The sequence below is a fragment of the Bombina bombina genome, chromosome 1, assembly GCF_027579735.1.
Source record: "Bombina bombina isolate aBomBom1 chromosome 1, aBomBom1.pri, whole genome shotgun sequence".
In the NCBI taxonomy this organism is placed as follows: Eukaryota; Metazoa; Chordata; class Amphibia; order Anura; family Bombinatoridae; genus Bombina; species Bombina bombina.
In genome coordinates, this window is record NC_069499.1 from 487,394,211 (window position 1) to 487,421,781 (window position 27,571).

The window sequence follows — 27,571 nt, forward strand, 5'->3', positions numbered from 1 at the left end:
AGAAACATTATGAATAAAAAAAACAAAATAACCTAATGGCAAGTGTTTAAAGTCCCTTTACTTGGTATGCGCATGCAAGTGAAGAAGGCAGTGTGCATTGAGTATCGCATAGAACGTGCGTTACAACATGTCAGCCAGCACTGCATTCAGTAGGCGGTGGTTTAGGGGTATTATTGAAAATAAAAAAAAAATGTGCAGATGCTAAATAAAGAAAGAAATAATATATAAAACAAAGACAGATAGATTAAAAAAAATTATAATTACATTAAAACAGATGGTGTTTAGGGTCCCTTTAAAGGTATAAAAAGGTCAAAATTCTAATGCACACTGGTGCATTTAAATTTGAATTAGAAGCATTTTTGCAATATACATCCTTTAGCAAAAATGCTTGTAGTAAATGCTATTACTTTTTTTCAGCGGCATACACACATATGCTGTGAGGGCCTGTGTACCAGCATTCAAACATCACAGCTTCACAAAGAGTAAGCAGTGGCTTGTATAACACAAGTCTTTACAAGCATAATGCAGACCTCTGCCAGCTCTCTGAGCTTGAATACTGGTGCAGCCCAAAAAACTGAAATGCACCCCTCCCCCTTCTCATTTACATTTCGATCTTTTTATTTAGTTAAGTAACAGAATTTGTCAAATTTGTTTACATGCAATGCAAGAGAAAAAAAAATCCATTGTGGGGCACTATACTAATGTAAAAAAGAATGAAGAGTAGGAGGAATTACCTTATATTTTTTCATGACTTCCATATCCTGTGCAACATCTTGAGACCCTATCAAAACAAAAGTTATTATGTATAAAGAAACTACTTTTCTTTTTAACAAAACACATCTTCCCCCTTCTCTTCTCTATCTACACATCATTGTTAGGTTCCTTAATAAAGTCCCACGAGTTTCAATATCATTTGTATGCCGACGACACTAAAATCTACATCTCTGCTCCAGACCTATCTCCTTCTACTGTCTTTCTCACATCTCTTCATGGATGTCCTCTCACTATATAAATCTCTCCAAAATTGAGCTCCTTATTTCCCCCCCCCTTCTTCTAAAATCTCCACCCCCCATCTTTCTATAACTGCTGACAACTCTATCATAACCCCTACCCCTTGGGGTCACACTTGACTCAGATCTTTCTTCCACTCCTCACATTCAGGCTTTTGCTAAATCCTGTCGCTTCCACCATAAAAACATCTCTAAAATTAGACATTTCCTTACACAAGACACAACTAAGATTTTAGTCCACTCTCTCATCCTTTCCTCCCTTGACTACTGCAACTCTGTCCTCGCTGGTCTCCCTAGCTGCCATCTAGCTCCTTTACAATCCATAATGAATGCATCTTACAGGCTTATCTTCCTTACACGTCGCTCTTCATCTGCTGCACCTCTCTGCCAATCCCTTCACTGGCTTCCTCTTGCCACCAGGATTAAATACAAAATTCTGACTCTGACATACAAAGCCCTCATTTTCACTGCTCCCCTCTATACCACAGACCTTGTCTCCAGATACTTTCCCTCCCGTCTCCTTTGCTCTGCTCATGACCTCCTACTCTCCTCTCTTGTTACCTCCTCACATTCCCATTTACAGGACTTCTCCAGACTGGCTCCCATCTTGTGGAACTCTGCCTTGCTCCACAAGACTCTCCCCTAGTTTTGAAAGCTTCAAGCACTCCCTAAAGACTCTTCTGTTCAGGGATGCATACAACCTACACTAACCTTTCCTAATAACAGTTCCTCTCCTCCATTGCTATCCGCCATGGACCCCCTTAGAATGTAAGCCTAAGAGCACAACTGCTTGCAGATCACATTCACAAGAGCTGACTACAACAGTGCAACTCTAGGCAGGGCCCTCTACCCATTTGATCCCTATAATTGCTACCTTGTATACTGCATATGTTTATAGCGCTGCGGACTCTGTTGGCGCTCTACAAATAACCAATAATAATAATAATCTTATATTTCCCCCCTGCTGCTATAAAGTACAGTGGCAAGGCCCTGCTTCTCTTATTAATCATCACAGAAATATAGATGATGTTTTAGAAACAAAACACTAAGTATGAGGGAAACCAAAGTCACAAGAAACAGGGCAGCCACTAGGCAAGAAGCTTCAGGATCTGGTTAATGACCCTAGGTTTGATGTAGGCTTGTGGCTGATTGAGAGGTTGCAGTACACAGGGAGTCATGAGGACATGCGGTTGGCAGGGGGCGCTGTGAGACCAGGTATCTGATGGGAAATCTATCTAAGAGAGGGGCTGCAGGTTCAGAAATCAGATTGAAGGTCTGATTTAGACATGTAGCTGACAAAATGACTTGTCCGATCTGAGTGCTGATGTTGGTACAGCTGACAGGGATTACAGGGCCATTTGACTGATTGAAAGTCTGATGTGGACATGTAGTTGACAGAAAGGTTGTGTGGCCAGGGGTCTTATCTGATGTTTGATGTGGGCATGTGAGCGGCAGAGGGGCTGCAGGGTCAGATATCTGATCTGAGGTCTGATGTGGGTATACACTGGACAGAGGAGTTGTAGCAGGGTAGGACTGGCAACTTTTGGCCCAGGGGCAAGAACAACCCTTGTCCCTTTTTAATGCATAACTGATTTGTGCAAATCCAGTGAGTGCGGTCATATTGGTGGATAATGCAGTTTATTTCTGACCTGCCAACAGCCAGTGCAGCTCTTCACTTGCTCAATTGGTGACACTTGAATTGGTTATCGCAAACTTCACAGCTGTTCTACCATGCTGGCGTCCTCCACGCTGTGTCTGTTACTCCAAACATATGATGGCTGTTTGCATCACGGTGAGACACACTGCGGAAGGGATCCTGTTCGGTAATACCCGTAGTGTTATAAGCTTGTATAATGTGGCTATTCCCATAGAACCTTAAGAAAAACAGGCTTATACAAAAGGTTATTACCAAGGGAGATAGCTGGTTTACTTAGTACAAGTTCTTTTTATAACACTTTACAAAATCAAAATAAAGTGAATAAAACAGATGAAATGAAGCCTTTGTATATTTTACACAGTTGTAAAGAGTTGTGTTCTTTTAAGATAGAAGGCAGCAAACAAGCAGCTTATTGGTATTGTCTGAGAAAAGCAGAATTTTATAGCAAAGTCTCTTTATAGTTAAGCTTAGAAATGAGAAACTGATTTGCAGTCTGCAGTGTCCATATATCAAGAGGTATCAGGTTACAGCAGGCAGAGTGTGTGATGCAGAGAGAAGGAGCGAGCCAGATTTAACCAGTTGTGAGCACTTTAACAGTTTGTATGTCAGCAGAACTTTGGATAAGAATATATACAGCTAGAGACAATTGTATATAAAATTAATGATACTTGCGAGTGAGTTTAGAACTGCAGAGAGCGAAGTTGGCACTGAGTCAAAATGGATCACAGCAGGGAAGATGTTCTTATTTCCTGGTAGAGGTAAACACTCAGTAATGGAGCTGGCTGGAAAATCAGACTGCAGAGTTAACACAGACTTGCAAGAGTTGCTGCCAAAGACTGTTCCTTGAAGTGTAAAGCAGCAGGAAATGCTTCTTAGGTTTAGAAGCTGGAGAAATGACAACAAGGATTTCCTTTAACAGGTATAAAAGCAGGATCTGTAGATTTTAGCTTTAGAGCTTGAAGCAGAGTGGGAACTACAAACTTCAATTATCAAGCAAAGCACAGGTGTACTGAACACACCTTTAAAGGGAGGTGAAGGAGTGGGTTGGTCTTAGTTCTTAAAGCTACAGGAATATGACAGATCCCCCCTTTCAGGGGCGCCCCCTTCCCGGCTCCAAACCTGGTTTGTCAGGATGTAGACGATGGAAGGATGTGAGCAATTGGGGAGCATGTAAGTCCCTAAGGGGTATCCAAGAATCCTCCTCATGACCATACCCTTTCCAATGTACTAGATACTCAATTGTTCTACCCCGGCGGCGCGAATCCAGAATTGATTCCACTTCGAATTCCGTTTGATCTTCTATCAGCTGAGGAGAGTCCTCGATGACTTGAGGAATATTAACATCAGATCCTTGATAGGGTTTAAGTAGAGAAACATGGAAGGATGGGTGTATCCTGTAAGATACAGGTAGATCAAGAATCGCTGCATTAGAGTTGATCATTCTCTTTATCTTGAACGGACCTATGAACTGGTTAGCCAGTTTTTTGCTTGGTACCTTTAATTTGAGGTTTTTTGTTGAGAGCCAAACTCTATCGCCAACTGAGTATTGAGGTGGAGTTAGATGTTTTTTATCAAAATAACTCTTTTGGGTACATTTAGATTTCTCTAAGTGAATCTTTAGGGAAGTCAAAGTTTGTTTCAAATTAGAGACATAATCCAGAGCATAAGGTGATTTTGAGGTGGAGATGAAGTTGGGTACAGTGGTTGGATGGTAACCATAAGTGGCAAAGAAGGGTGAGACTTTAGTAGAAGAGTTGATGGAGTTGTTGTATGTGAACTCTGCAAGCGGTAACCATTCAACCCAGTCATCCTGGTTCTGTGAGATATAACATCTTAAGTATTGCTCCAAAGTCTGATTCAGTCTTTCAGTAAGGCCATTAGATTGGGGATGAAATGCTGTTGTCATTCTAGAGGAGATTCTTAACAATTTACATAGTGCCTTCCAAAACCTGGATGTGAATTGAGTCCCTCGATCAGTGACTATAGAGGTCGGTAAACCATGGAGTTTCACAATGTGATCAAAGAATGTTTTAGCTGTTGTGATAGCGTTTGGAATTCTCTTAAGAGGTATGAAATGAGAGAGTTTAGTAAGATGATCTATAACCACTAATATGGTTGTGAATGAATTAGATGGTGGTAATTCGACTATGAAGTCCATTCCAATCATGGTCCAAGGGACTTCAGGTATAGGTAATGGTTTTAGTAAACCAAAAGGTCTGTGGTGTTCTTTTTTGCAAGCTGCACATACATGACAATCTGACACAAAGGTAACTACATCTTGTCTTAAACCAGGCCACCAGTAATTCCTTGTTAATAAATCCTGTGTTTTAGTGATTCCAGGATGACCGGACATAGGGTTCGTATGATGTAGATGTAGGATATCCTTCCTTACAGAAGGAGGAACGTATAACAAATTGTTGTAGAAGTATAAACCTGAAGTGGTGTCCTTTACGCAGCATGATGGAATGGTAGAATCTTTTAGTAAAGCTAATAAAATGTCTTTTTGTAGGCTAGAAGTTACAGCTATAAACTTGGTTGACGGTATAACTGTTTGTTGTTCTTCCTTTTCATTATGTTTAATGAAAGAACGGGAAAGAGCATCAGCTTGGATGTTCCTTGAACCTGGTCTATATGTGATCTGAAAGTTAAATCGGTCCAGGAATAAAGACCATCGGACTTGTCTTGATGACAAGGTCTTGTTTTTTCTAAGATATTGTAAATTCTTATGATCTGTAAGAACTGTAAAAGGTTTGAGTGTCCCTTCCAGTAGGTGTCTCCAGTGTTCCAGGGCACATTTGATAGCTAGAAGTTCCAGGTCCCCAACGGAGTAATTCCTTTCAGCTATAGACAGGAGTCGAGAGTAAAAGGCTACGGGATGTAGGACTGAAGTATCGGTTTGTTGTTGGGAGAGAATAGCACCAATACCAACAGTGGAAGCATCAACCTCTAACACAAATTGAAATTCTGGATTAGGAAGCTGTAGGATAGGAGCTGAAGTAAAACATTCTTTTAAGTGCTCAAAAGCTTGTTGGGCTTCTACAGTCCAAACGAGTCGATTCTTACCGGTTAACTTAGTTAGAGGTTGGACAATGGATGAAAATCCTTTGATGAATCTCCTATAAAAATTAGAGAAGCCTAGAAACCTCTGAAGTGATTTCACAGAGGTAGGTACAGGCCATTTGAGTATGGATGTAACCTTCTCTGGATCCATGTTTACACCGTTAGGGGAAATTATGTAACCCAAAAATGTTATTGTTTTTACATGGAATACACATTTCTCAGCCTTGGCGTATAGCTGATGTTCTCTTAATCTAGACAAAACCCATCTTACATGTTTTACATGATCAGTTAGATTTTTGGAGTATATCAAAATATCGTCTAGATATATTACAACACACACATCCATTAAGTCTTTGAAAATATCGTTTATGAAAAATTGAAATGTGGCCGGAGCATTAGTTAAGCCGAATGGCATAACATTATATTGAAAGAGACCATAACGGGTTCTAAATGCTGTTTTCCATTCGTCACCGCTTTTTATCCTGATTAAATTGTATGCTCCCTTCAAATCTAGTTTGGTAAAGATGGTTGCATCTGTTAATCGTTCAAGTAATTCAGGTATTAAAGGAAGTGGATACCTATTTTTAATCGTAATAGAGTTTAATGCTCTGTAGTCAATGATTGGGCGTAAGGTCCCATCTTTATTTGTGACAAAGAATATGCCCGCTGCTGCAGGAGAGGTTGAGGTAGAAATAAAACCTTTCCTTAGATTATCGTCTAGGTACTCTCTGAGAAATTTTAATTCTTTTTGAGAGAGTGGAAAAATTCGGCCGAACGGTATGATAGACCCAGGTTTAGTATCAATGGGGCAATCATAAGGTCTGTGTGGAGGTAGATTTTCGGCTTCCTTAAGGTCGAATACATCTGAAAAGTCTGAATACTGCAATGGTATATGAGGGTGTAGAGTTTTGATTTCCACACAGGGAAAACAGGTAGCAGAACAGTATGGGGAAGAGAAAGTTACTGTGTTACTGCTCCAGTCTATTTGAGGGTTGTGTTTTCTTAACCAAGGATAACCCAATATTAAGGGGTGTAGTGAGCTAGGAATGATATCAAATGTAATGTATTCTGTATGACCCATGTTACAAGAGACAAGTAAAGGAACAGTATGGTGTGTGATTGGGCCTTTTAAATAAGTAGAGCCATCAATAACCTTCACATAGATAGGGGTTTGCTTTTGCACACAAGGTATTTTATTAGTATCTACAAGGGTTTTGTCAATGAAGCTTCCATAAGCTCCAGAATCTATCAGCGCCTCAGTCTTGAGAAGATGCTGGTCCCACTGTAAAGTAGAGCTGCGCATCTTCACTTGTCTCACGATTCGATTCGATTACGATTATCATCGTAACGATTCGATACGATTCGATTCTACGATGCATCGCGATGCATCACGATTACTGCCTATGATTTTCATGATCTTGTTCTATTCCATATTTTATATATATATATATATATATATATATATATATATACATATACACACACACACTTATATATATATATATATATATATATACACATACACACATTTATTTATATATATATAGAGAGAGAGAGAGATCTATACATACACACACTATATATATATATATATATATATATATATAGTGTGTGTGTGTATATATAATAATCTTTTAAACAACTGTGTAAGATGGAAGAGCACTTATAAACATAATGCTACAATATGCACAGATATGTATGTGTAGATTTATTTTACAAAGGAAAACCAGCAGCAGTGTACTCACTCAAACATTCTCACAGAGTACATGCAGACATCTGAAACCTGACCCAGAGAGCATTACCAATAGACCTCCTCTCACATGTTCCGGTCAGGAATTTTTATGACACCTATCCTAAAGAGCCGACAGCAGCCTCATGTAAACAGTGAATCTTTTCTTGTATTATAGATTCACTGTTTACTGTTGCGGTCTCTGCTGCATGTTTCCTCTGTCAGATCCCTAGCCCAAACGAGCATTTGAGGGTTGCTGTAAAACTTTTGACTTGCTGTATCTAATAGCAACCCTCAAATGCTCCTTTGGGCTAGGGATCTGACAGAGAGGAAACATGCAGCAGAGACCGCAACAGTAAACAGTGAATCTATAATACAAGAAAAGATTCACTGTTTACATGAGGCTGCTGTCGGCTCTTTAGGATAGGTGTCATAAAAATTCCTGACCGGAACATGTGAGAGGAGGTCTATTGGTAATGCTCTCTGGGTCAGATATCTGCGCAGAGTGCACAGCAAGTCCCGATGTGGTGTAGCTGGGGGCTGTAACCAGATTAATCCTGACACAAATGCTGTCGGCTCGTCTGCTATGTGAGAGAGGCGGGGTCACGTGACGTTGCGCGATGATGTCACCCCTGAATCGATTCTGATCTGCACTGCATCGATGCAGCATCGTTAACAGGCTGCATCGCGATGCATCGCAGAATCGATTATTTTAGGCACCCCTACTGTAAAGACAATGTGAAAGTTAATTGTGATTCATGAATGTTATCAGTATTTGGGTTAACTATAAGAATCTTACCCCTTTTTTGCCGGTTCAGAATAGGGCAGGAAGAGACACTGTGTTCTTTATTCCCACAGTACATACAGAGGTTTGAAATCCTCCTTCTCTGTTTCTCTTCTTGGGATAATGGTCCTCGGATGGCCCCAATTTCCATGGGCACAGGGGCTGTGGAGGTCTTTTCAGAATGAGAGGGTGTAAACCTTTTGAGGCAAGTTTCTGGGTGTTGTTTTTCAGCTCTCCTCTCTCTGTATCGTCTGTCCATGGCTATGCATATCTTTATGAGGGATTCCATGGTGTCTGGAGGTTCAATGCGAGAGATCTCATCCTTAAGATGTTCAGAGAGACCTAAACGGAATTGGTTTTTTAGACTTACAGTATTCCACTGTGAATCTGTAGCCCAGAGCTGAAAATCTGCCACATAGTCCTCAACTGGACGTTTGCCTTGCTTCAGGGTGCGCAAATTTGTTTCTGCGGTTAACTGGGTGTTGCAATCCTCATATAAGACAGCCATCTCCTTAAAAAATTCACTGATAGAATTCAAAATAGGATCATCAGTTTCATAAAACTTATCAGCCCACGAACGGGGATCTCCAGTTAGATAAGAGATGGTAGTACAAACCTTGATCTTGTCAGTATAATATGTCCTGGGCTTCATGGAAAACATCAGCATGCATGCATTTCTGAATTCACGAAAGCGTGTTCTTTCACCAGAAAAAATGTGTGGAGGGTTAACCTGTGGTTCAGGGTGATCAGCCTCTTTCCTTGAAAAGAAATCATTCATTAACCTCTTCAGGGTGTGGTTTTCATTTTTAACTTCAGTCAAACCTTGTGCTAAAATTTCAACTTTCTGGTTTAAGGAAGCTATTTCAATTGCCATTGAGGCAGGATCCATGATTTTTTTATATACAAGCTTTAAACTATAATGTATATATGTTAGTAAATTTCTTTATGGCTTGATAATTCTGTTATAAGCTTGTATAATGTGGCTATTCCCATAGAACCTTAAGAAAAACAGGCTTATACAAAAGGTTATTACCAAGGGAGATAGCTGGTTTACTTAGTACAAGTTCTTTTTATAACACTTTACAAAATCAAAATAAAGTGAATAAAACAGATGAAATGAAGCCTTTGTATATTTTACACAGTTGTAAAGAGTTGTGTTCTTTTAAGATAGAAGGCAGCAAACAAGCAGCTTATTGGTATTGTCTGAGAAAAGCAGAATTTTATAGCAAAGTCTCTTTATAGTTAAGCTTAGAAATGAGAAACTGATTTGCAGTCTGCAGTGTCCATATATCAAGAGGTATCAGGTTACAGCAGGCAGAGTGTGTGATGCAGAGAGAAGGTGCGAGCCAGATTTAACCAGTTGTGAGCACTTTAACAGTTTGTATGTCAGCAGAACTTTGGATAAGAATATATACAGCTAGAGACAATTGTATATAAAATTAATGATACTTGCGAGTGAGTTTAGAACTGCAGAGAGCGAAGTTGGCACTGAGTCAAAATGGATCACAGCAGGGAAGATGTTCTTATTTCCTGGTAGAGGTAAACACTCAGTAATGGAGCTGGCTGGAAAATCAGACTGCAGAGTTAACACAGACTTGCAAGAGTTGCTGCCAAAGACTGTTCCTTGAAGTGTAAAGCAGCAGGAAATGCTTCTTAAGTTTAGAAGCTGGAGAAATGACAACAAGGATTTCCTTTAACAGGTATAAAAGCAGGATCTGTAGATTTTAGCTTTAGAGCTTGAAGCAGAGTGGGAACTACAAACTTCAATTATCAAGCAAAGCACAGGTGTACTGAACACACCTTTAAAGGGAGGTGAAGGAGTGGGTTGGTCTTAGTTCTTAAAGCTACAGGAATATGACACGTAGAGTGTGTGAATGAAGTGAAGGTAAGCCGTGCAGCAGTAAGTCTTGTACCCATTGGGATTTTAGTAACGCTGCATATATATATACGATTGGAGCGGCTTTTATTGCTACACATACTGCCACACTTTGACTCTCTCTGATATTCTGGAAATCCGGTACCGGATCAGTAACAAAAATATTTAGGAGAATCAAGGACGGCATTTTAGGTTCACCACAAAACCGGAGCGTGTATTAACACTCAAGTCCCCGGTAGCAGAGATGAACTTTATATGAGCCGACTCACAATTTCTATAGCATGCTAAATTAATTCATCTTTGGGTTGTGCATTGCACTTTATATTTGTTATCAGCAACTTTATCAGTATCTGTTCATGGCTTTGTATTTTAATAAATTTATATATGTTCAAGCATACTTATTGAGGATATCTCTATTATGAATATAGTGTGGGTGTGATATTGTGCGGCCTGTGATCCACTTTAGCTCTCTAGATTATGCAGAGCTCTTTCTTTCTAAGATTATATATATATATATATATATATATATATATATATATATATATATATATATATATATATATATATATATATATATATATATATATATATATATATATATATATATATATATATATATATATATAACATAATTTATGCTTACCTGATAAATTTATTTCTCTTGTAGTGTGTTCAGTCCACGGGTCATCCATTACTTATGGGATATATTCTCCTTCCCAACAGGAAGTTGCAAGAGGATCACCCAAGCAGAGCTGCTATATAGCTCCTCCCCTCACATGTCATATCCAGTCATTCGACCGAAACAAGACGAGAAAGGAGAAACTATAAGGTGCAGTGGTGACTGGAGTTATAATTTTAAAATTTAGAACCTGCCTTAAAAAAAGACCGAGCCTGTATTAATGTATCAATAACCGAATCCAAAAACCCACGCTTTGATAGAATCAAGCGTTCAATTTCCAGGCAGTCAGCCTCAGAGAAATTAGGTTTGGATGGTTGAAAGGACCCTGAATTAGAAGGTCCTGCCTCAGAGGAAGAGACCATGGTGGACAGGACGACATGTCCACTAGGTCTGCATACCAGGTCCTGCGTGGCCACGCAGGCGCTATCAGAATTACCGATGCCCTCTCCTGTTTGATCCTGGCAATCAGCCAAGGTAGCAACGGAAACGGTGGAAACACATAAGCTATGTTGAAAACCCAAGGGGCTGCTAATGCATCTACCAGCACCGCTCCCGGGTCCCTGGACCTGGATCCGTAACAAGGAAGCTTCGCGTTCTGGCGAGATGCCATGAGATCCAGATCCGGTTTGCCCCAACCACGAATCAGTTGAGCAAATACCTCCGGGTGAAGTTCCCACTCTCCCGGATGAAAAGTCTGGCGACTTAGGAAATCCGCCTCCCAGTTCTCTACACCTGGGATGTGAATCGCTGACAGGTGGCAAGAGTGAGACTCTGCCCAGCGAATTATCTTCGAGACTTCCAATATCGCTAGGGAACTCCTGGTTCCCCCTTGATGATTGATGTAAGCCACAGTCGTGATATTGTCCGACTGAAATCTGATGAACCTCAGCTTTGCTAACTGAGGCCAAGCCAGAAGAGCATTGAATATTGCTCTTAATTCTATAATGTTTATTGGGAGGAGTTTCTCCTCCTGAGTCCACGATCCCTGAGCCTTCAGGGAATTCCAGACTGCTCCCCAGCCTAGAAGGCTGGCATCCGTTGTTACAATCATCCAATCTGGCCTGCGAAAGGTCATTACTTTGGACAGATGAACCAGTGACAACGACCAGAGAAGCGAATCTCTGGTCTCCTGGTCCAGATTTAGCAAAGGGGACAGATCTGAGTAATCCCCGTTCCATTGACTGAGCATGCATAGTTGCAGCGGTCTGAGATGCAGGCGCGCAAATGGCACTATGTCCATTGCCGCTACCATTAAGCCGATTACCTCCATGCACTGAGCTACCGATGGGCTTGGAATGGAATGAAGGACACGGCAAGCATTGAGAATCTTTGATAACCTGGACTCCGTCAGGTAAATCTTCATCTCTACAGAATCTATAAGAGTCTCTAGAAAAGGAACCCGTGTGAGTGGTAACAGAGAACTCTTTTCCACGTTCACTTTCCACCCATGCGACCTCAGAAAAGCTAGAACTATCTCTGTATGAGACTTTGCATTCTGAAAACTTGACGCTTGTATCAGAATGTCGTCTAGGTACGGAGCCACCGCTATGCCTCGTGGTCTTAGTACCGCCAGAAGTGAGCCCAGAACCTTCGTAAAAATTCTTGGGGCCGTGGCTAACCCGAAGGGAAGAGCCACAAACTGGTAATGCCTGTCTAGAAAGGCAAACCTCAGGTACTGATAATGATCTTTGTGAATCGGTATATGAAGGTAAGCATCCTTTAAGTCCACCGTGGTCATATATTGACCCTCTTGGATCATGGGTAGGATGGTTCGAATGGTTTCCATCTTGAACGATGGTACCCTTAGGAATTTGTTTAAGATCTTTAAGTCCAAGATTGGTCTGAAGGTTCCCTCTTTTTTGGGAACCACAAAGAGATTTGAGTAAAATCCTTGTCCCTGTTCCGATCGCGGAACTGAGTGGATCACCCCCATGATTAAGAGGTCTTGTACACATTGTAGAAATGCCTCTCTCTTTACTAGGTTTGTCGATAACCTCGAAAGATGGAACCTCCCTTGTGGAGGAGAGGATTTGAAATCCAGAAGGTATCCCTGAGATATAATCTTTAACGGCCAGGGATCCTGCACATCTCTTGCCCAAGCCTGGGCAAAGAGAGAAAGTCTGCCCCCCACTAAATCCGTCTCTGGATAGGGGGCCCTGACTTCATGCTGTCTTAGGGGCGGGAGTAGGCTTTCTGGCCTGCTTGCCCTTGTTCCATGACTGGTAGCCTTTCCAACCTTGTCTGTAACGAGCAGTAGTTCCTTCCTGTTTTGGAGCGGAGGAAGTCGATGCTGCTCCTGCCTTGAAGTTACGAAAGACACGAAAATTATACTGTTTGGCCTTTGGTTTGGCCCTGTCCTGAGGAAGGGCGTGGCCCTTACCTCCCGTAATGTCAGCAATAATTTCCTTCAAGCCGGGCCCGAATAAGGTCTGCCCTTTGAAAGGAATGTTAAGTAGTTTAGACTTGGAAGTTACATCCGCTGACCAGGATTTAAGCCAGAGCGCTCTGCGCGCCTGTATGGCGAATCCGGAATTTTTAGCCGTAAGTTTGGTTAGATGTACTACGGCATCTAAAACAAACGCATTAGCTTGCTTAAGGGTTCTAACTTTGCTCAAGGCCTCATCCAACGGCTCTGTGCGAATCGCCTCTTCCAGAGACTCAAACCAGAATGCCGCTGCAGCCGTGACAGGCGCAATGCATGCAAGAGGCTGCAATATAAAACCCTGTTGAACAAACATTTTCTTAAGATAACCCTCTAATTTTTTATCCATTGGATCTGAGAAAGCACAGCTATCCTCCACCGGGATAGTGGTACGCTTGGCTAACGTAGAAACTGCTCCCTCCACCTTAGGGACCGTCTGCCATAAGTCTCGTGTGGTGGCGTCTATAGGGAACATTTTTCTAAATATCGGGGGAGGGGAAAAAGGCACACCAGGTCTATCCCACTCCTTACTGATAATTTCTGTAAGTCTTTTTGGTATAGGAAAAACGTTAGTACACACCGGTACCGCATAGTATCTATCCAACCTACACAATTTCTCTGGAATTGCCACCGTGTCGCAATCATTCAGAGCCGCTAATACCTCCCCTAGTAACACACGGAGGTTCTCAAGCTTAAATTTAAAATTTGAAATTTCTGAATCCGGTCTCCCCGAATCAGAACCGTCACCGACAGAATGAAGCTCACCGTCCTCATGTTCTGCAAGTTGTGACGCAGTATCAGACATGGCTCTCGTGTCATCAGCGCGCTCTGTCCTTAACCCAGAGCTATCGCGTTTGCCCCTTAATTCGGGCATATTATATAATACTTCTTTCATAACATTAGCCATATCATGTAAAGTGATTTGTAAGGGCCTAAATGTACTAGGTGTCTCAATCCTACGCATCTCCCGAGCGGGAAACGCAGGTACTGACACGTGAGAAGAGTTAGGCGGCATAACTTCCCCCTCGTTGTCTGGTGATAGCTTCTTTATCGGTACAGATTGACTTTTATTCAAAGCAATATCAATACAATTGGTACACATCGTTCTATTGGGCTCCACATTGGCTTTTGAACATGATGAACAAACAGTTTCCTCTGAATCAGACATGTTTAAAACAGACTTAGCAATGAAACTAACAAGCTTGGAAATCACTTTCAATAAGTTTTACAAGCAATATAAAAAACCCTGCAGCGCTTCAAAAATACAGATATAATTAAACAATTCTTAACAAGAAGTGTACTATTAGCAGAGGATTGCACCCATTAGCAAAAGGATGATTAACCCCTCGATACCCAAAACGGATAAAACAGATATCAATTAAGATTTAACGCTTTTAATCACAGTCAGCACACTGTCACAGATCTGCTGTGACTGATTACCTCCCTCACAAATGAAATTTGCAGACCCCTGAGTTCTCAAGAGACGTCCTGGATCAAGGAGGAAGAAGCAGAAAGACTGTGCAATAATTTTAACTGCGCAACAAGGCGCTAAAACAAGGGCCCTCCCACTCCAATCACAACAGTGGGAGCCCTGATATAACAGTTTCCATGCAGAAAAATATGTTAGCCATGTGGAAAAAATCATGCCCAAAGCGATTTATCACCAAAGTACCTCACAAAAAAACGAATAACATGCCAGTAAACGTTTTATTAAAAAACAACATTTTTCAATGTCATGCAAAGCTATCACTAAGCCTGCTACCAGTCGCTACCACTGCAGAGAAGGCTTAAGTATTATTTCAGTGTTAACAGTATTTTCTCAGTCAAATTCTAGTCCCTAGAATATAACTCGACTGCGCATACATTTATCAGCCTGATACCAGTTGCTACTACTGCATTTAAGGCTGTACTTACATCATACGGTAACAGCAGTATTTTCTTAGTCAATTCCATTCCCAGAAAATAAAGTACCGCACATACCTCATTTGCGGAGGACCCCGCATGCTATTCCCAGTCTGAAGTTACCCCACTCCTCAGAATGTCGAGAACAGCCAGTGGATCTTAGTTACGCCTGCTAAGATCATAGATAAAAAACGCAGGCAGTTTCTTCTTCCAAATACTGCCTGAGATAGAAAAACAGCACACTCCGGTGCCATTTAAAATAACAAACTTTTGATTGAAGAATAGTTAATAGTTAAGTAAAAACTCCAGCTCCTCTCGCGACCTCCTTCTTTGTTGAGGGTTGCAAGAGAATGACTGGATATGACATGTGAGGGGAGGAGCTATATAGCAGCTCTGCTTGGGTGATCCTCTTGCAACTTCCTGTTGGGAAGAATATATCCCATAAGTAATGGATGACCCGTGGACTGAACACACTTAACAAGAGAAATATATATATATATATATATATATATATATATATATATATATACACATACATATATACACACACACATATATATATTTATATTAGGGCTGCACGATTAATCACATGATGCGATTAATCGCGATTTAAAATTGCTGCAATATGAAACTGCGAGGGTATGCGATTTTTTTAAAGAAATTTTTATGCTATTCTTCGTGAAAACGGAGGCAGAGTCCTCCAGGGTTTCACTACATGAGGAAGGATGAGAGGCGGACCACTGGGCGGCCGTGGATGGACCTCAGAATGCCTGCAAAATGGCCATTTTCGCAGAGAGTGTGTGGCGGGCTGGCGCCAGTACCGGAGCAGCTACAACAGGCCTTCATTTGGAGGTGGTGTGGCGTTGGGACATGTGCTCAAAGTTGGGAGCAAGAAAGTTAGTATTAAAAAATGTAATATCAGATTGTGAGTTTTGTTGTGAGTTGTGACCCATAACATTCATTCCCTGTCTGGGACACATTTTAAAGCAATTTTATTAATTATTTATAATGTAATATAAATAGATAATAATGGGGTTTTGGTAATATAGATTTAGAATAGATGGTTGTGCAGTGCACTGTGTATTAAGTTGAGTATACGTATTTATGTTTTCCTCTACTGTGATGAAGTGTGAAATTACCATTACCCTTCCCAGTTAGCAGTCCATTAGTCCAGTATTCTGAATATGTTCCCCAAACAAATAATAAATAATATTTGTTAAATAATTTTTTTTTTTTATTGTGGATGCTGCAATAACTAACGCTTTTGCATATTATATATATGCAAAGACATGGTAAAAAAATTATACACACACTCAACAAGAGATACCAACTGCCATCTCGCAATTACTTCTCAGTAGTTGCAATCCCAGAAATGTATGCAAAATGCAAAGCTGTAGTTGAATCTGAGATAAAACAATTTAAATAAATTATTTTGTGGTTTGTATTTCTTTCATGTAATTAGCAAGAGTCCATGAGCTAGTGACGTATGGGATATACATTCCTACCAGGAGGGGCAAAGTTTCCCAAACCTTAAAATGCCTATAAATACACCCCTCACCACACCCACAATTCAGTTTTACAAACTTTGCCTCCTATGGAGGTGGTGAAGTAAGTTTGTGCTAGATTCTACGTTGATATGCGCTCCGCAGCAAGTTGGAGCCCGGTTTTCCTCTCAGCGTGCAGTGAATGTCAGAGGGATGTGAGGAGAGTATTGCCTATTTGAATGCAGTGATCTCCTTCTACGGGGTCTATTTCATAGGTTCTCTGTTATCGGTCGTAGAGATTCATCTCTTACCTCCCTTTTCAGATCGACGATATACTCTTATATATACCATTACCTCTGCTGATTTTCGTTTCAGTACTGGTTTGGCTTTCTACAAACATGTAGATGAGTGTCCTGGGGTAAGTAAATCTTATTTTCTGTGACACTCTAAGCTATGGTTGGGCACTTTATTTATAAAGTTCTAAATATATGTATTCAAACATTTATTTGCCTTGACTCAGGATGTTCAACATTCCTTTTTTTCAGACAGTCAGTTTCATATTTGGGATAATGCATTTGAATCAATCATTTTTTCTTACCTTAAAAAATTTCACTTTTTCCCTGTGGGCTGTTAGGCTCGCGGGGGCTGAAAATGCTTCATTTTATTGCGTCATTCTTGGCGCGGACTTTTTTGGCGCAAAAAATCTTTTCTGTTTCCAGCGTCATACGTGTCGCCGGAAGTTGCGTCATTTTTTTGACGTTCTTTTGCGCCAAAAATGTCGGCGTTCCGGATGTGGCGTCATTTTTGGCGCCAAAAGCATTTAGGCGCCAAATAATGTGGGCGTCTTATTTGGCGCTAAAAAAATATGGGCGTCGCTTTTGTCTCCACATTATTTAAGTCTCATTATTTATTGCTTCTGGTTGCTAGAAGCTTGTTCACTGGCATTTTTTTCCCATTCCTGAAACTGTCATTTAAGGAATTTGATCAATTTTGCTTTATATGTTGATACTTCAGGAAAATCACTGCCCGGTGCTGGAGCTACCAAGCTAAGTGTATCTGCTATAAATTTTTGGTATCTGTTTCTCCAGCTGTTGTTTGTATTGCATGTCATGACAAACTTATTAATGCAGATAAAATTTCCTTTAGTACTGTTACATTACCTGTTGCTGTTCCGTCAACATCTAATTTTCAGAGTGTTCCTGATAAACATAAGAGATTTTATTTTTTAAAATCCATTAAGAAGGCTATGTCTGTTATTTCTCCTTCTAGTTTACATAAAAGTCTTTTAAAACTTCTCTTTTTTCAGATGAATTTTTAAATGAACATCATCATTCTGATACTGATAATGGTTCTTCTGGTTCAGAGGTTTCTGTCTCAGAGGTTGATGCTGATAAATCTTTGTATTTGTTCAAGATGGAATTTATTCGTTCTTTATTTAAAGAAGTATTAATTGCATTAGAAATAGAGGATTCTGGTCCTCTTGATACTAAATCTAAACGTTTAAATAAGGTTTTTAAATCTCCTGTAGTTATTCCAGAAGTGTTTAATGTCCCTGATGCTATTTCTGAAGTAATTTCCAGGGAATGGAATAATTTGGGTAATTCTTTTACTCCTTCTAAACGTTTAAGCAATTATATCCTGTGCCATCTGAAAGATTAGAGTTTTTTGAGACAAAATCCCTAAGGTTATGGGGCTGTCTCTACTCCTGCTAAATGTACTACTATTCCTACGGCAGATAGTACTTCATTTAAGGATCCTTTAGATAGGAAAATTGTATCCTTTCTAAGAAAAGCTTACTTATGTTCAGGTAATCTTCTTAGACCTGCTATATTTTTAGCGGGTGTTGCTGCAGCTTCAACTTTTTGGTTAGAAGCTTTAGCGCAACAAGTAACAGATCATAATTTTATAGCATTATTATTATTCTATAACATGCTAATAATTTTATTGGTGATACCATCTTTTGATATCATTAGAGTTGATGTCAGGTATATGTCTCTAGCTATTTTAGCTAGAAAAGCTTTATGGATTAAACTTGGAATGCTGATATGTCTTCTAAGTCAACTTTGCTTTCCCTTTCTTTCCAGGGTAATAAATTATTATCTCAACTGTTTCTGGAAGGAAGGGAACTTTTTTACCAAAGGATAAAAAATCTAAGGTAAATTTAGGTCTAATAATCATTTTCATTCCTTTCCTCACAACAAGGAACAAAAGCCTGATCCTTCATCCTCAGGAGCGGTATCAGTTTGGAAACTATTTCCAGTTTGGAATATATCCAAGCCTTATAGAAACCTATAGCCAGCTCCTAAGTACCCATGAAGGTGCGGCCCTTATTCCAGCTCAGCTGGTATGGGGCAGATTATGTTTTCTTCAAAGAAATTTGGATCAATTCCGTTCTCAATCTCTGGTTTCAGAACATTGTTTCAGAAAGGTACAGAATTGGCTTCAAGTTAAGGCCTCCTGCTAAGAGATTTTTTTCTTTCCCGTGTCCCAGTTAACACAGCAAAGGCTCAGCATTTCTGAAATGTGTTTCAGATCTAGAGTTGGCTGGAGTAATTATGCCAGTTCCAGTTCTGGAACAGGGGCTGGGGTTTTATTTTATCTCTTCATTGTACCAAAGAAGGTCAATTCCTTCAGACCAGTTCCGGATCTATCAATATTGAATCGTTATGTAAGGATACCAACATTCAAGATGGTTACTGTAGGACTATCCTGCCTTTTGTTTAGCAAGGGCATTATATGTCTACAATAGATTTACAGGATGTGTATCTGCATATTCCGATTCATCCGGATCACTTTTAGTGTCTGAGATTCTCTTTTTAGACAAGCATTACCAGTTTTGTGGCTCTACCGTTTGGCCTAGCCTCAGTTCCAGAATTTTTTTCAAAGGTTCTCGGTGCCCTTCTTTCTGTAATCAGAGAACAGGGTTTTGGTATTTCCTTATTTGGACGATATCTTGGTACTTGCTAAGTCTTCTCATTTTCGAAGAATCTCATACGAATCGACTTGTGTTGTTTCTTCAAGTTCATGGTTGGAGGATCAATTTACCAATCAGTTCATTGATTCCTCAGACAAGGGTAACCTTTTTAGGTTTCTAGATAGATTCAGTGTCTATGACTCTGTCCTTGTCAGACAAGAGAAGTTTAACATTGATATCAGCTTGTCAAAACCTTCAGTCACAATCATTCCCTTTGGTAGCCTTATGCATGGAAATTTTAGGTCTTAGGACTGCCGCATCAGATGCGATCTCCTTTGCTCGTTTTCACATGCGACCTCTTCAGCTCTGTATGCTGAACCAATGGTGCAGGGATTACTCAAAGATATCTCAATTAATATCTTTAAACCGATTATACGACACTCTCTGACATGGTGGACAGATCACCATCGTTTAGTTCAGGGGGCTTCTTTGTTCTTCCGACCTGGACTATAATCTCAACAGATGCAAGTCTTACAGGTTGGGGAGCTGTGTGGGGGTATCTGACGGCACAAGGGGTTTGGGAATCTCAGGAGGTGAGATTTCCGATCAATATTTTGGAACTCCATGCAATTTTCAGAGCTCTTCAGTCTTGGCCTCTTCTGAAGAGAGAGTTGTTCATTTGTTTTCAGATAGACAATGTCACAACTGTGGCATACATGAAAGAAGTATCTCGAATTTGGTTTGGGCGGAATCCAGCTCCTGTCTAATCTCTGCGGTTCATATCCCAGGTATGGACAATTGGAAAGCGGATTATCTCAGTCGCCAAACGTTGCACCTGGGCGAATGGTCTCTTCACCCAGAGGTATTTCCTCAGATTGTTCAAATGTGGGAACTCCCAGAAATAGATCTGATGGCTTCTCATCTAAACAAGAAACTTCCCTGGTATCTGTCCGGATCCCGGGATCCTCGGGCGGAGGCAGTGGATGCATTATCTCTTCCTTACAAGTGTCATCCTGCCTATATCTTTCCGCCTCTAGTTCTTCTTCCAAGGGTATTCTCCAATATTCTAAAGGAATGCTCGTTTGTCCTGCTGGTAGCTCCAGCATGGCCTCACAGGTTTTGGTATGCGGATCTTGTCCGGATGGCCTCTTGCCAGCTGTGGACTCTTCCGTTAAGACCAGTCTTTCTGTCTCAAAGTTCTTTTTTCCATCTGGATCTCAAAACCTTAATTTTAAGGTATGGAGTTTGAACGCTTGATTCTTGGTCAAAGAGGTTTCTCTGACTCTGTGATTGATACTATGTGACAGGCTCGTAAATCTGTATCTAGAGAGATATATTATAGAGTCTTGAAGACTTATATTTCTTAGTGTCTTTCTCATCTTTTTTCTTGGCATTCTTTTTGAATACCGAGAATTTTACAGTTTCTTCAGGATGGTTTAGATAAAGGTTTGTCCGCAAGTTCCTTGAAAGACAAATCTCTGCTCTTTCTGTTCTTTTTCACAGAAGGATTGCTAATCTTCCTGATATTCATTGTTTTGTACAACCTTTGGTTCGTATAAAACCTGTCATTAAGTCAATTTCTCCTCCTTGGAGTTTGAATTTGGTTCTGGGGGCTCTTCAAGCTCCTCCTTTTGAACCCATGCATTTTTTGGTCGTTATATTACTTTCTTGGAAAGTTTTGTTTCTTTTGGCCATCTCTTCTGCCAGAAGAGTCTCTGAATTATCTACTCTTTTTTGTGAGTCTCCTTTTCTGATTTTGCATCAGGATAAGGCGGTGCTGCGAACTTCTTTTGAATTTTTTACCTAAGGTTGTGAATTCTAACAACATTAGTAGAGAAATTGTGGTTCCTTCATTATGTCCTAATCCTATGAATTCTAAGGAGAAATCATTGCATTCTTTGGATGCTGTTAGAGCTTTGTAATATTATGTTGAAGCTACTAAGTCTTTCCGAAAGACTTCTAGTCTATTTGTCATCTTTTCCGGTTCTAGAAAAGGCCAGAAAGCTTCTGCCATTTCTTTGGCATCTTGGTTGAAATCTTTATTTCATCATGCCTATGTTGAGTCGGGTAACACTCCGCCTCAAAGGATTACAGCTCATTCTACTAGGTCAGTTTCTACTTCCTGGGCGTTTAGGAATGAAGCTTCGGTTGATCAGATTTGCAAAGCAGCAACTTGGTCCTCTTTGCATACTTTTACTAAATTCTACCATTTTGATGTGTTTTCTTCTTCTGAAGAAGTTTTTGGTAGAAACGTACTTCAGGCAGTGGTTTCAGTTTGAATCTTCTGCTTATGTTTTTTCATTAAAATTTTATTCTGGGTGTGGATTATTTTCAGCAGGAATTGGCTGTCTTTATTTTATCCCTCCCTCTCTAGTGACTCTTGCGTGGAAAGATCCACATCTTGGGTAATCATTATCCCATACGTCACTAGCTCATGGACTCTTGCTAATTACATGAAAGAAAACATAATTTATGTAAGAACTTACCTGATAAATTCATTTCTTTCATATTAGCAAGAGTCCATGAGGCCCGCCCTTTTTTGTGGTGGTTTTGATTTTTTTGTATAAAGCACAATTATTCCAATTCCTTATTTTATATGCTTTCGCACTTTTTTCTTATCACCCCACTTCTTGGCTATTCGTTAAACTGAATTGTGGGTGTGGTGAGGGGTGTATTTATAGGCATTTTAAGGTTTGGGAAACTTTGCCCCTCCTGGTAGGAATGTATATCCCATACGTCACTAGCTCATGGACTCTTGCTAATATGAAAGAAATGAATTTAGCAGGTAAGTTCTTACATAAATTATGTTTTTTATGCTCCCAGAGTGTACTGGACATTGAGAAACATGTACTTTAAGATTATGTACAGTTAAAGAATTTTTGTGCTATAGTAATTTATAAGAAAATCTCAATTAAAATCGCAATATTTTAGGACCCAAATCACGATTTTCATTTTTTCCTATATATATATATATATATATATATATATATATATATATATATATATATATATATATATATATATATATATATATATATATATATATCCATCCAATTACCAACTTTTTCCACAGATAGGCATCCGCCTGGGTGCAGACTTGAAAGCAATACAAGGACCAAATGAAGATGCACTCACAGGACTTTTAACAGTAAAGTAAAGATTACTTTATTTGTGGAACGTTTTCGGGGATCAGGTCCCCTTCGTCAGCATAAACATTAGTGAATACAATCAAACATATAGTGTTAAAAATAACAGTTCAACCCATACCTCAATCACACAGTGGCGCCAAAACAGCTCCGGTCTGGAACGCTGCTTGTGTTCCACAGATCCGTCAAACCGGAAGTTATACATCTGTCACTTCCGGGAGGAATTATCATATCAAAGTGAAAAAATACATATTGCAATAAACAGTACATAACCCTCGTGAAGCACCTCTAATATAAAATAAAGCATATGTCTTCTTATAGGACCAATGTGTAAAGACATAATGTCTAACTGCTGCCGTTAATCTTAGTGCGGTGAATGCAGCGTGTGTTGCCATGGCAACAACGAATCCAACAAAGTCAAAATTGTGAATTATAGTAGTAGCCAATCATCGTAAAACATGAATAATAAAAAGATGCCAAAGTGAAACCATAGTTGTGTCTATGTGTTGATACCCATAAGTGTCTGAACACAAACTTATTTACAGGACCAATAGCTGGGATAGAAAATAGCAGGGGAGCGTGTATGCAAGCTTCAAGGATTGGGTCTATTTGGACAAAAAGTAACTTGAAATAAACTGTACATAACGTTCCCTGCAGGATAACATATGTCTCATGTTGTAGTACAAATGTGCATAGATAGACTGTAAAGTCTATGCCGTATAACTTATTGCCGAATATGCAGCATGAATTACCATGGCAACAACTATACACATCTGGTAAGACAGGACTATGGATTGTAGAAATTGCCAGACAAAGTCACAAAATGTCAATATATATCCCCATATCTGGAACTCTGTGTTTGTACCCACTGGTGGTTGGACAATAATTTATTAAGTGGGCACGTGTTCATAAAGATCGACGCAGGGGAATGCAAATACAGACTTCGCACATTGAATCCAAATGGGCAGTGAGAAAGTTGAAATATCCCATTGTTAGTTCTAAAGACACACTACGTGGATGTTTATCCCTGTATGCTGTCACTTAATGATGCTTGTACTTATAGTGGCGTGGTTAGACGCCAGTTGTCTTGACAACCTGGATACACAATAGGGGATTTGCGAGCTTTCATTAAGTGAAAAAAAGGGGATGGATATAAGTGTATATTATCACTATATTAAAGGATCTATACAAATACACATCTTGAATCAAATGTGCTGACTTATATTAAAGATCAGATAGGAAATGAAGAAAGTGACAACTACACAAGGATATCACTAACATATTGAATCACGTATATGGGTTTCATTAGAATAAAATGTGTTAAAACCTTCCATGTTAAGATCGCCAACACGGATCCCTAGTTTAGTTCCACTATGCTAAACCCCAAGAATATTGAAGTGAGTGCCTATGCTACTGTGACCAAAAAGTGGATGTCCTATGACAATTAATATCCCATGGCACACCATTTGGATCTTAAGGGCCCTATACTTTATAGCACCCTCTCAAAAATAAAGGTCCTAAAATGCCAAAACAAAAACATAATTTCCAATAAAGACAAGTGTGCCTATTAAACAGATACCTATAAAAACACAAGGACAGTATTATATTATTGTTAATGTTATGTACATTATAATATACCCACAGACTGTATTCATATATTTACATGCACCTTAGATTACCAAAAAACAGAACATTATTGTGTAATTTGGTACTATACACTCAGTCCTAGGTATGATAAGTAGATTTCCATTCATTGTTACGGACCCTCATAAAGAGGGATGTCCATATAGTCCCAGGTATTTCCACTGGGATTTATTTACTAGGTTAAGTGTCCTCTTTCGGTGTCGGGAAAAAAGCCTTTTCTCAGTTCATGAACATTACTTTCTTAGTTGTTGATGAACCAGGAATCCCCTCCTGAAAACACTCTTAATCAACTTGAATCTGTCCTGTAGTGAAAATGTCGGTCAGGTGTATGAGGTATGGGTAACCACTTATTTCACCCCCCTGACTTCCACAAGAAATCTGAGAACACAAAAGGTTCCCAATAGCTTGTGCTATGGCATCGGGCTGGATGGGACAGCAAAAAATGGAGCCCATACCAACAGCCCGCGACATAGAGTTGTGGTGGGTCAAAGGATATACCCCTAGAATGTAATACACATTTAGACCGCACTAATTAAGGACTTTGAAATCAGGTGTAGCATTAAGACCCCCTGGTTGGATGGTTCCTAGACGGTACATCCATTGAGCCTCACATTGTAAGAGAATTTTGTTCCGGTCCCCACCCCTATCCAGAGGTGGGACATGGTCAATCAGTGTGTACCTAATGGATGACACCGGATGATTCCTTAGAGCACAGTGTCTCGCTACGGGTTGGTCGGACTCCCCAGACTTAAGTGCCAGCCTAATGGCATGTCTGTGGTTCGCCATTCTTTCTCTCAACGTACCAGACGTCTTGCCCACATAGTATCGAGAACACGGACACACCAAGAGATATATATGACAAATGTAGTTGTACAAGATATAGAATGTCTAATGATATATTGCCTGTTGGTGTGTGGATGGTGAAACGTTTTTGTGCTAATGAGTCCATTGCAGGTGGTGCAGCCTAAGCAGCGGTAAGACCCCTTGATATTAACATGAACATGTGTCCACTTAATAAATTATTGTCCAACCACCAGTGGGTACAAACACAGAGTTCCAGATATGGGGATATATATTGATATATTGACATTTTGTGACTTTGTCCGGCAATTTCTACAATCCATAGTCTGGTCTTACAGGATGTGTATAGTTGTTGCCATGGTAACTCATGCTGCATATTCGGCAATAAGTTATACTGCATAGACTTTACAGTCTATCTATGCATATTTGTACTACAACATGAGACATATGTTATCCTGTAGGGAACGTTATGTACAGTTTATTTCAAGTTACTTTTTGTCCAAATAGACCCAATCCTTGAAGCTTGCATACACACTCCCCTGCTATTTTCTATCCCAGCTATTGGTCCTGTAAATAAGTTTGTGTTCAGACACTTATGGGTATCAACACATAGACACAACTATGGTTTCACTTTGGCATCTTTTTATTATTCATGTTTTACGATGATTGGCTACTACTATAATTCACAATTTTGACTTTGTTGGATTCGTTGTTGCCATGGCAACACACGCTGCATTCACCGCACTAAGATTAACGGCAGCAGTTAGACATTATGTCTTTACACATTGGTCCTATAAGAAGACATATGCTTTATTTTATATTAGAGGTGCTTCACGAGGGTTATGTACTGTTTATTGCAATATGTATTTTTTCACTTTGATGATATGATAATCCCTCACACACACAAACACTTAGACAGACACACACACACACAAAAACACTCAGGCACACACACAAAAACACTCAGGCACACACACAAACACTTAGACACACACACAAACACTTAGACACACACAGACAAAAACACTCAGGCACACACACAGAAACACTCAGACACACACACAAAAGCAATCAGACACACACACAAAATATGTAAACTGCACTGCATTAATTAAAAAAACTCATCCCTAGAGTTGCTCCCTGGCTCAGCAGAACATCAAATGAAAGATAAACAGAGCACTCTAAAAATAAATCACTAAAGAAAAGGTTTAGGCGAGCAAACTATGAAAATTCTGCTCTCTGACTCTGTTCCAAGTCTGTCAGCGCACAGCACCAGGCCGTGTGCCTACCGCTTCTTATGGCCAAGCACCTCTGTTCTCTGCCCACCCCCAGACCCCCGTCCGCCCTCCCCTCCTACCTCTTCAGTGTGCACTTAGTGTACCGTAACCGTACCGGTCTGGTGGACATCATACGTGTCTCCTTCACTTTAGAGACAGTGTTAGACAATCATGTGGTCAGGTGCCAGGCATCCCCCGCATGATTTCCCAGTTCCCGTTTAGAGAGACAGCACAGTAGTGAGTGACTCCACTGCTCCACATGTCACTGAGCAGTGGGCACAGATAGGCAGGCAGGTTTAGGCTAGCAGCGCAACTTCGCAAGCCCCACAGCATGCCCACAACATTCATAGTGAAATTTGGCAGAGGAGGAGCAAAGTACAAACAAGCAAAACCAGCCGGGAAAACTATTTGTGGAAATTGCAGCGCTGGCTCAAGGGGCAAAAAAATGAAGTGTATACAACTTTCCCAGTCCCACTAATGTTCACAAATGCTGGCCCCTCTAATAAAAATATCTATGCATCTCTACATTGTATTTCTTTGAATTTCAATAAAATAAAAAAAAAATATTTTTTTTTTGGTGGTGTCACCCCCTGGAGGGTGTCACCCTGGTGCGGCCCGCACCCCCCTAGTGACGCCACTGATTGTGTTCACTAATGTTTATGCTGACGAAGGGGAACTGATCCCTGAAAACGTTCCACAAATAAAGTAATCTTTACTTTGATGTTAAAAGTCCTGTGAGTGCATCTTCATTTGGTCCTTATATATATATATATATATATATATATATATATATATATATATATATATATATATATATATAATATATCTCAATTTTTTTTACAAGGCAGTAGGCTTAATAATTTGCCTTTTTTAAAGTGAAGAAAAAAAACAGACATGTTGAACCAGACGGAAATATAAAGTATAAAAGACAGTCAGAAGACCAGTCTGCAGATCCAGAAACCCCTGAAGAGAATCACCAGCTAAAAAGGCAGCTGAAGCAGCAGCACCCCTGACAGAGTGCACACTGAAAGAAGCTGGAATACCAGCCTCCTTCAAGATCCAACAGACTCAGCGGGCAAGAGTAGGAAAAGAAACTGCCCAAACAGGAGTAACATAGAAAATCAAAATTTGACTCTCCCAAAGGGTGGAGAGAAGTAGTGCGGTACAAAAAAGTCTGCAAAGAAGA

The 27,571-nt window shown here is 40.0% G+C and overlaps 1 protein-coding gene across 2 annotated transcripts in view; it reads right to left on the reverse strand.

The window, feature by feature from the left end:
- Window positions 1-27,571, reverse strand: part of DUSP19 (dual specificity phosphatase 19) — a 59,448-nt gene that overhangs the window by 13,766 nt on the left and 18,111 nt on the right. For both annotated transcript variants that reach the window (XR_008400125.1, XM_053698542.1), the window contains exon 2: window positions 735-781. Coding sequence is in view for 1 of the 2 variants with exons in the window: in XM_053698542.1 (XP_053554517.1) it covers window positions 735-781 (47 nt within the window). In the remaining variant the exon portion in view is untranslated. The remainder of the gene's footprint in view (window positions 1-734; window positions 782-27,571) is intronic.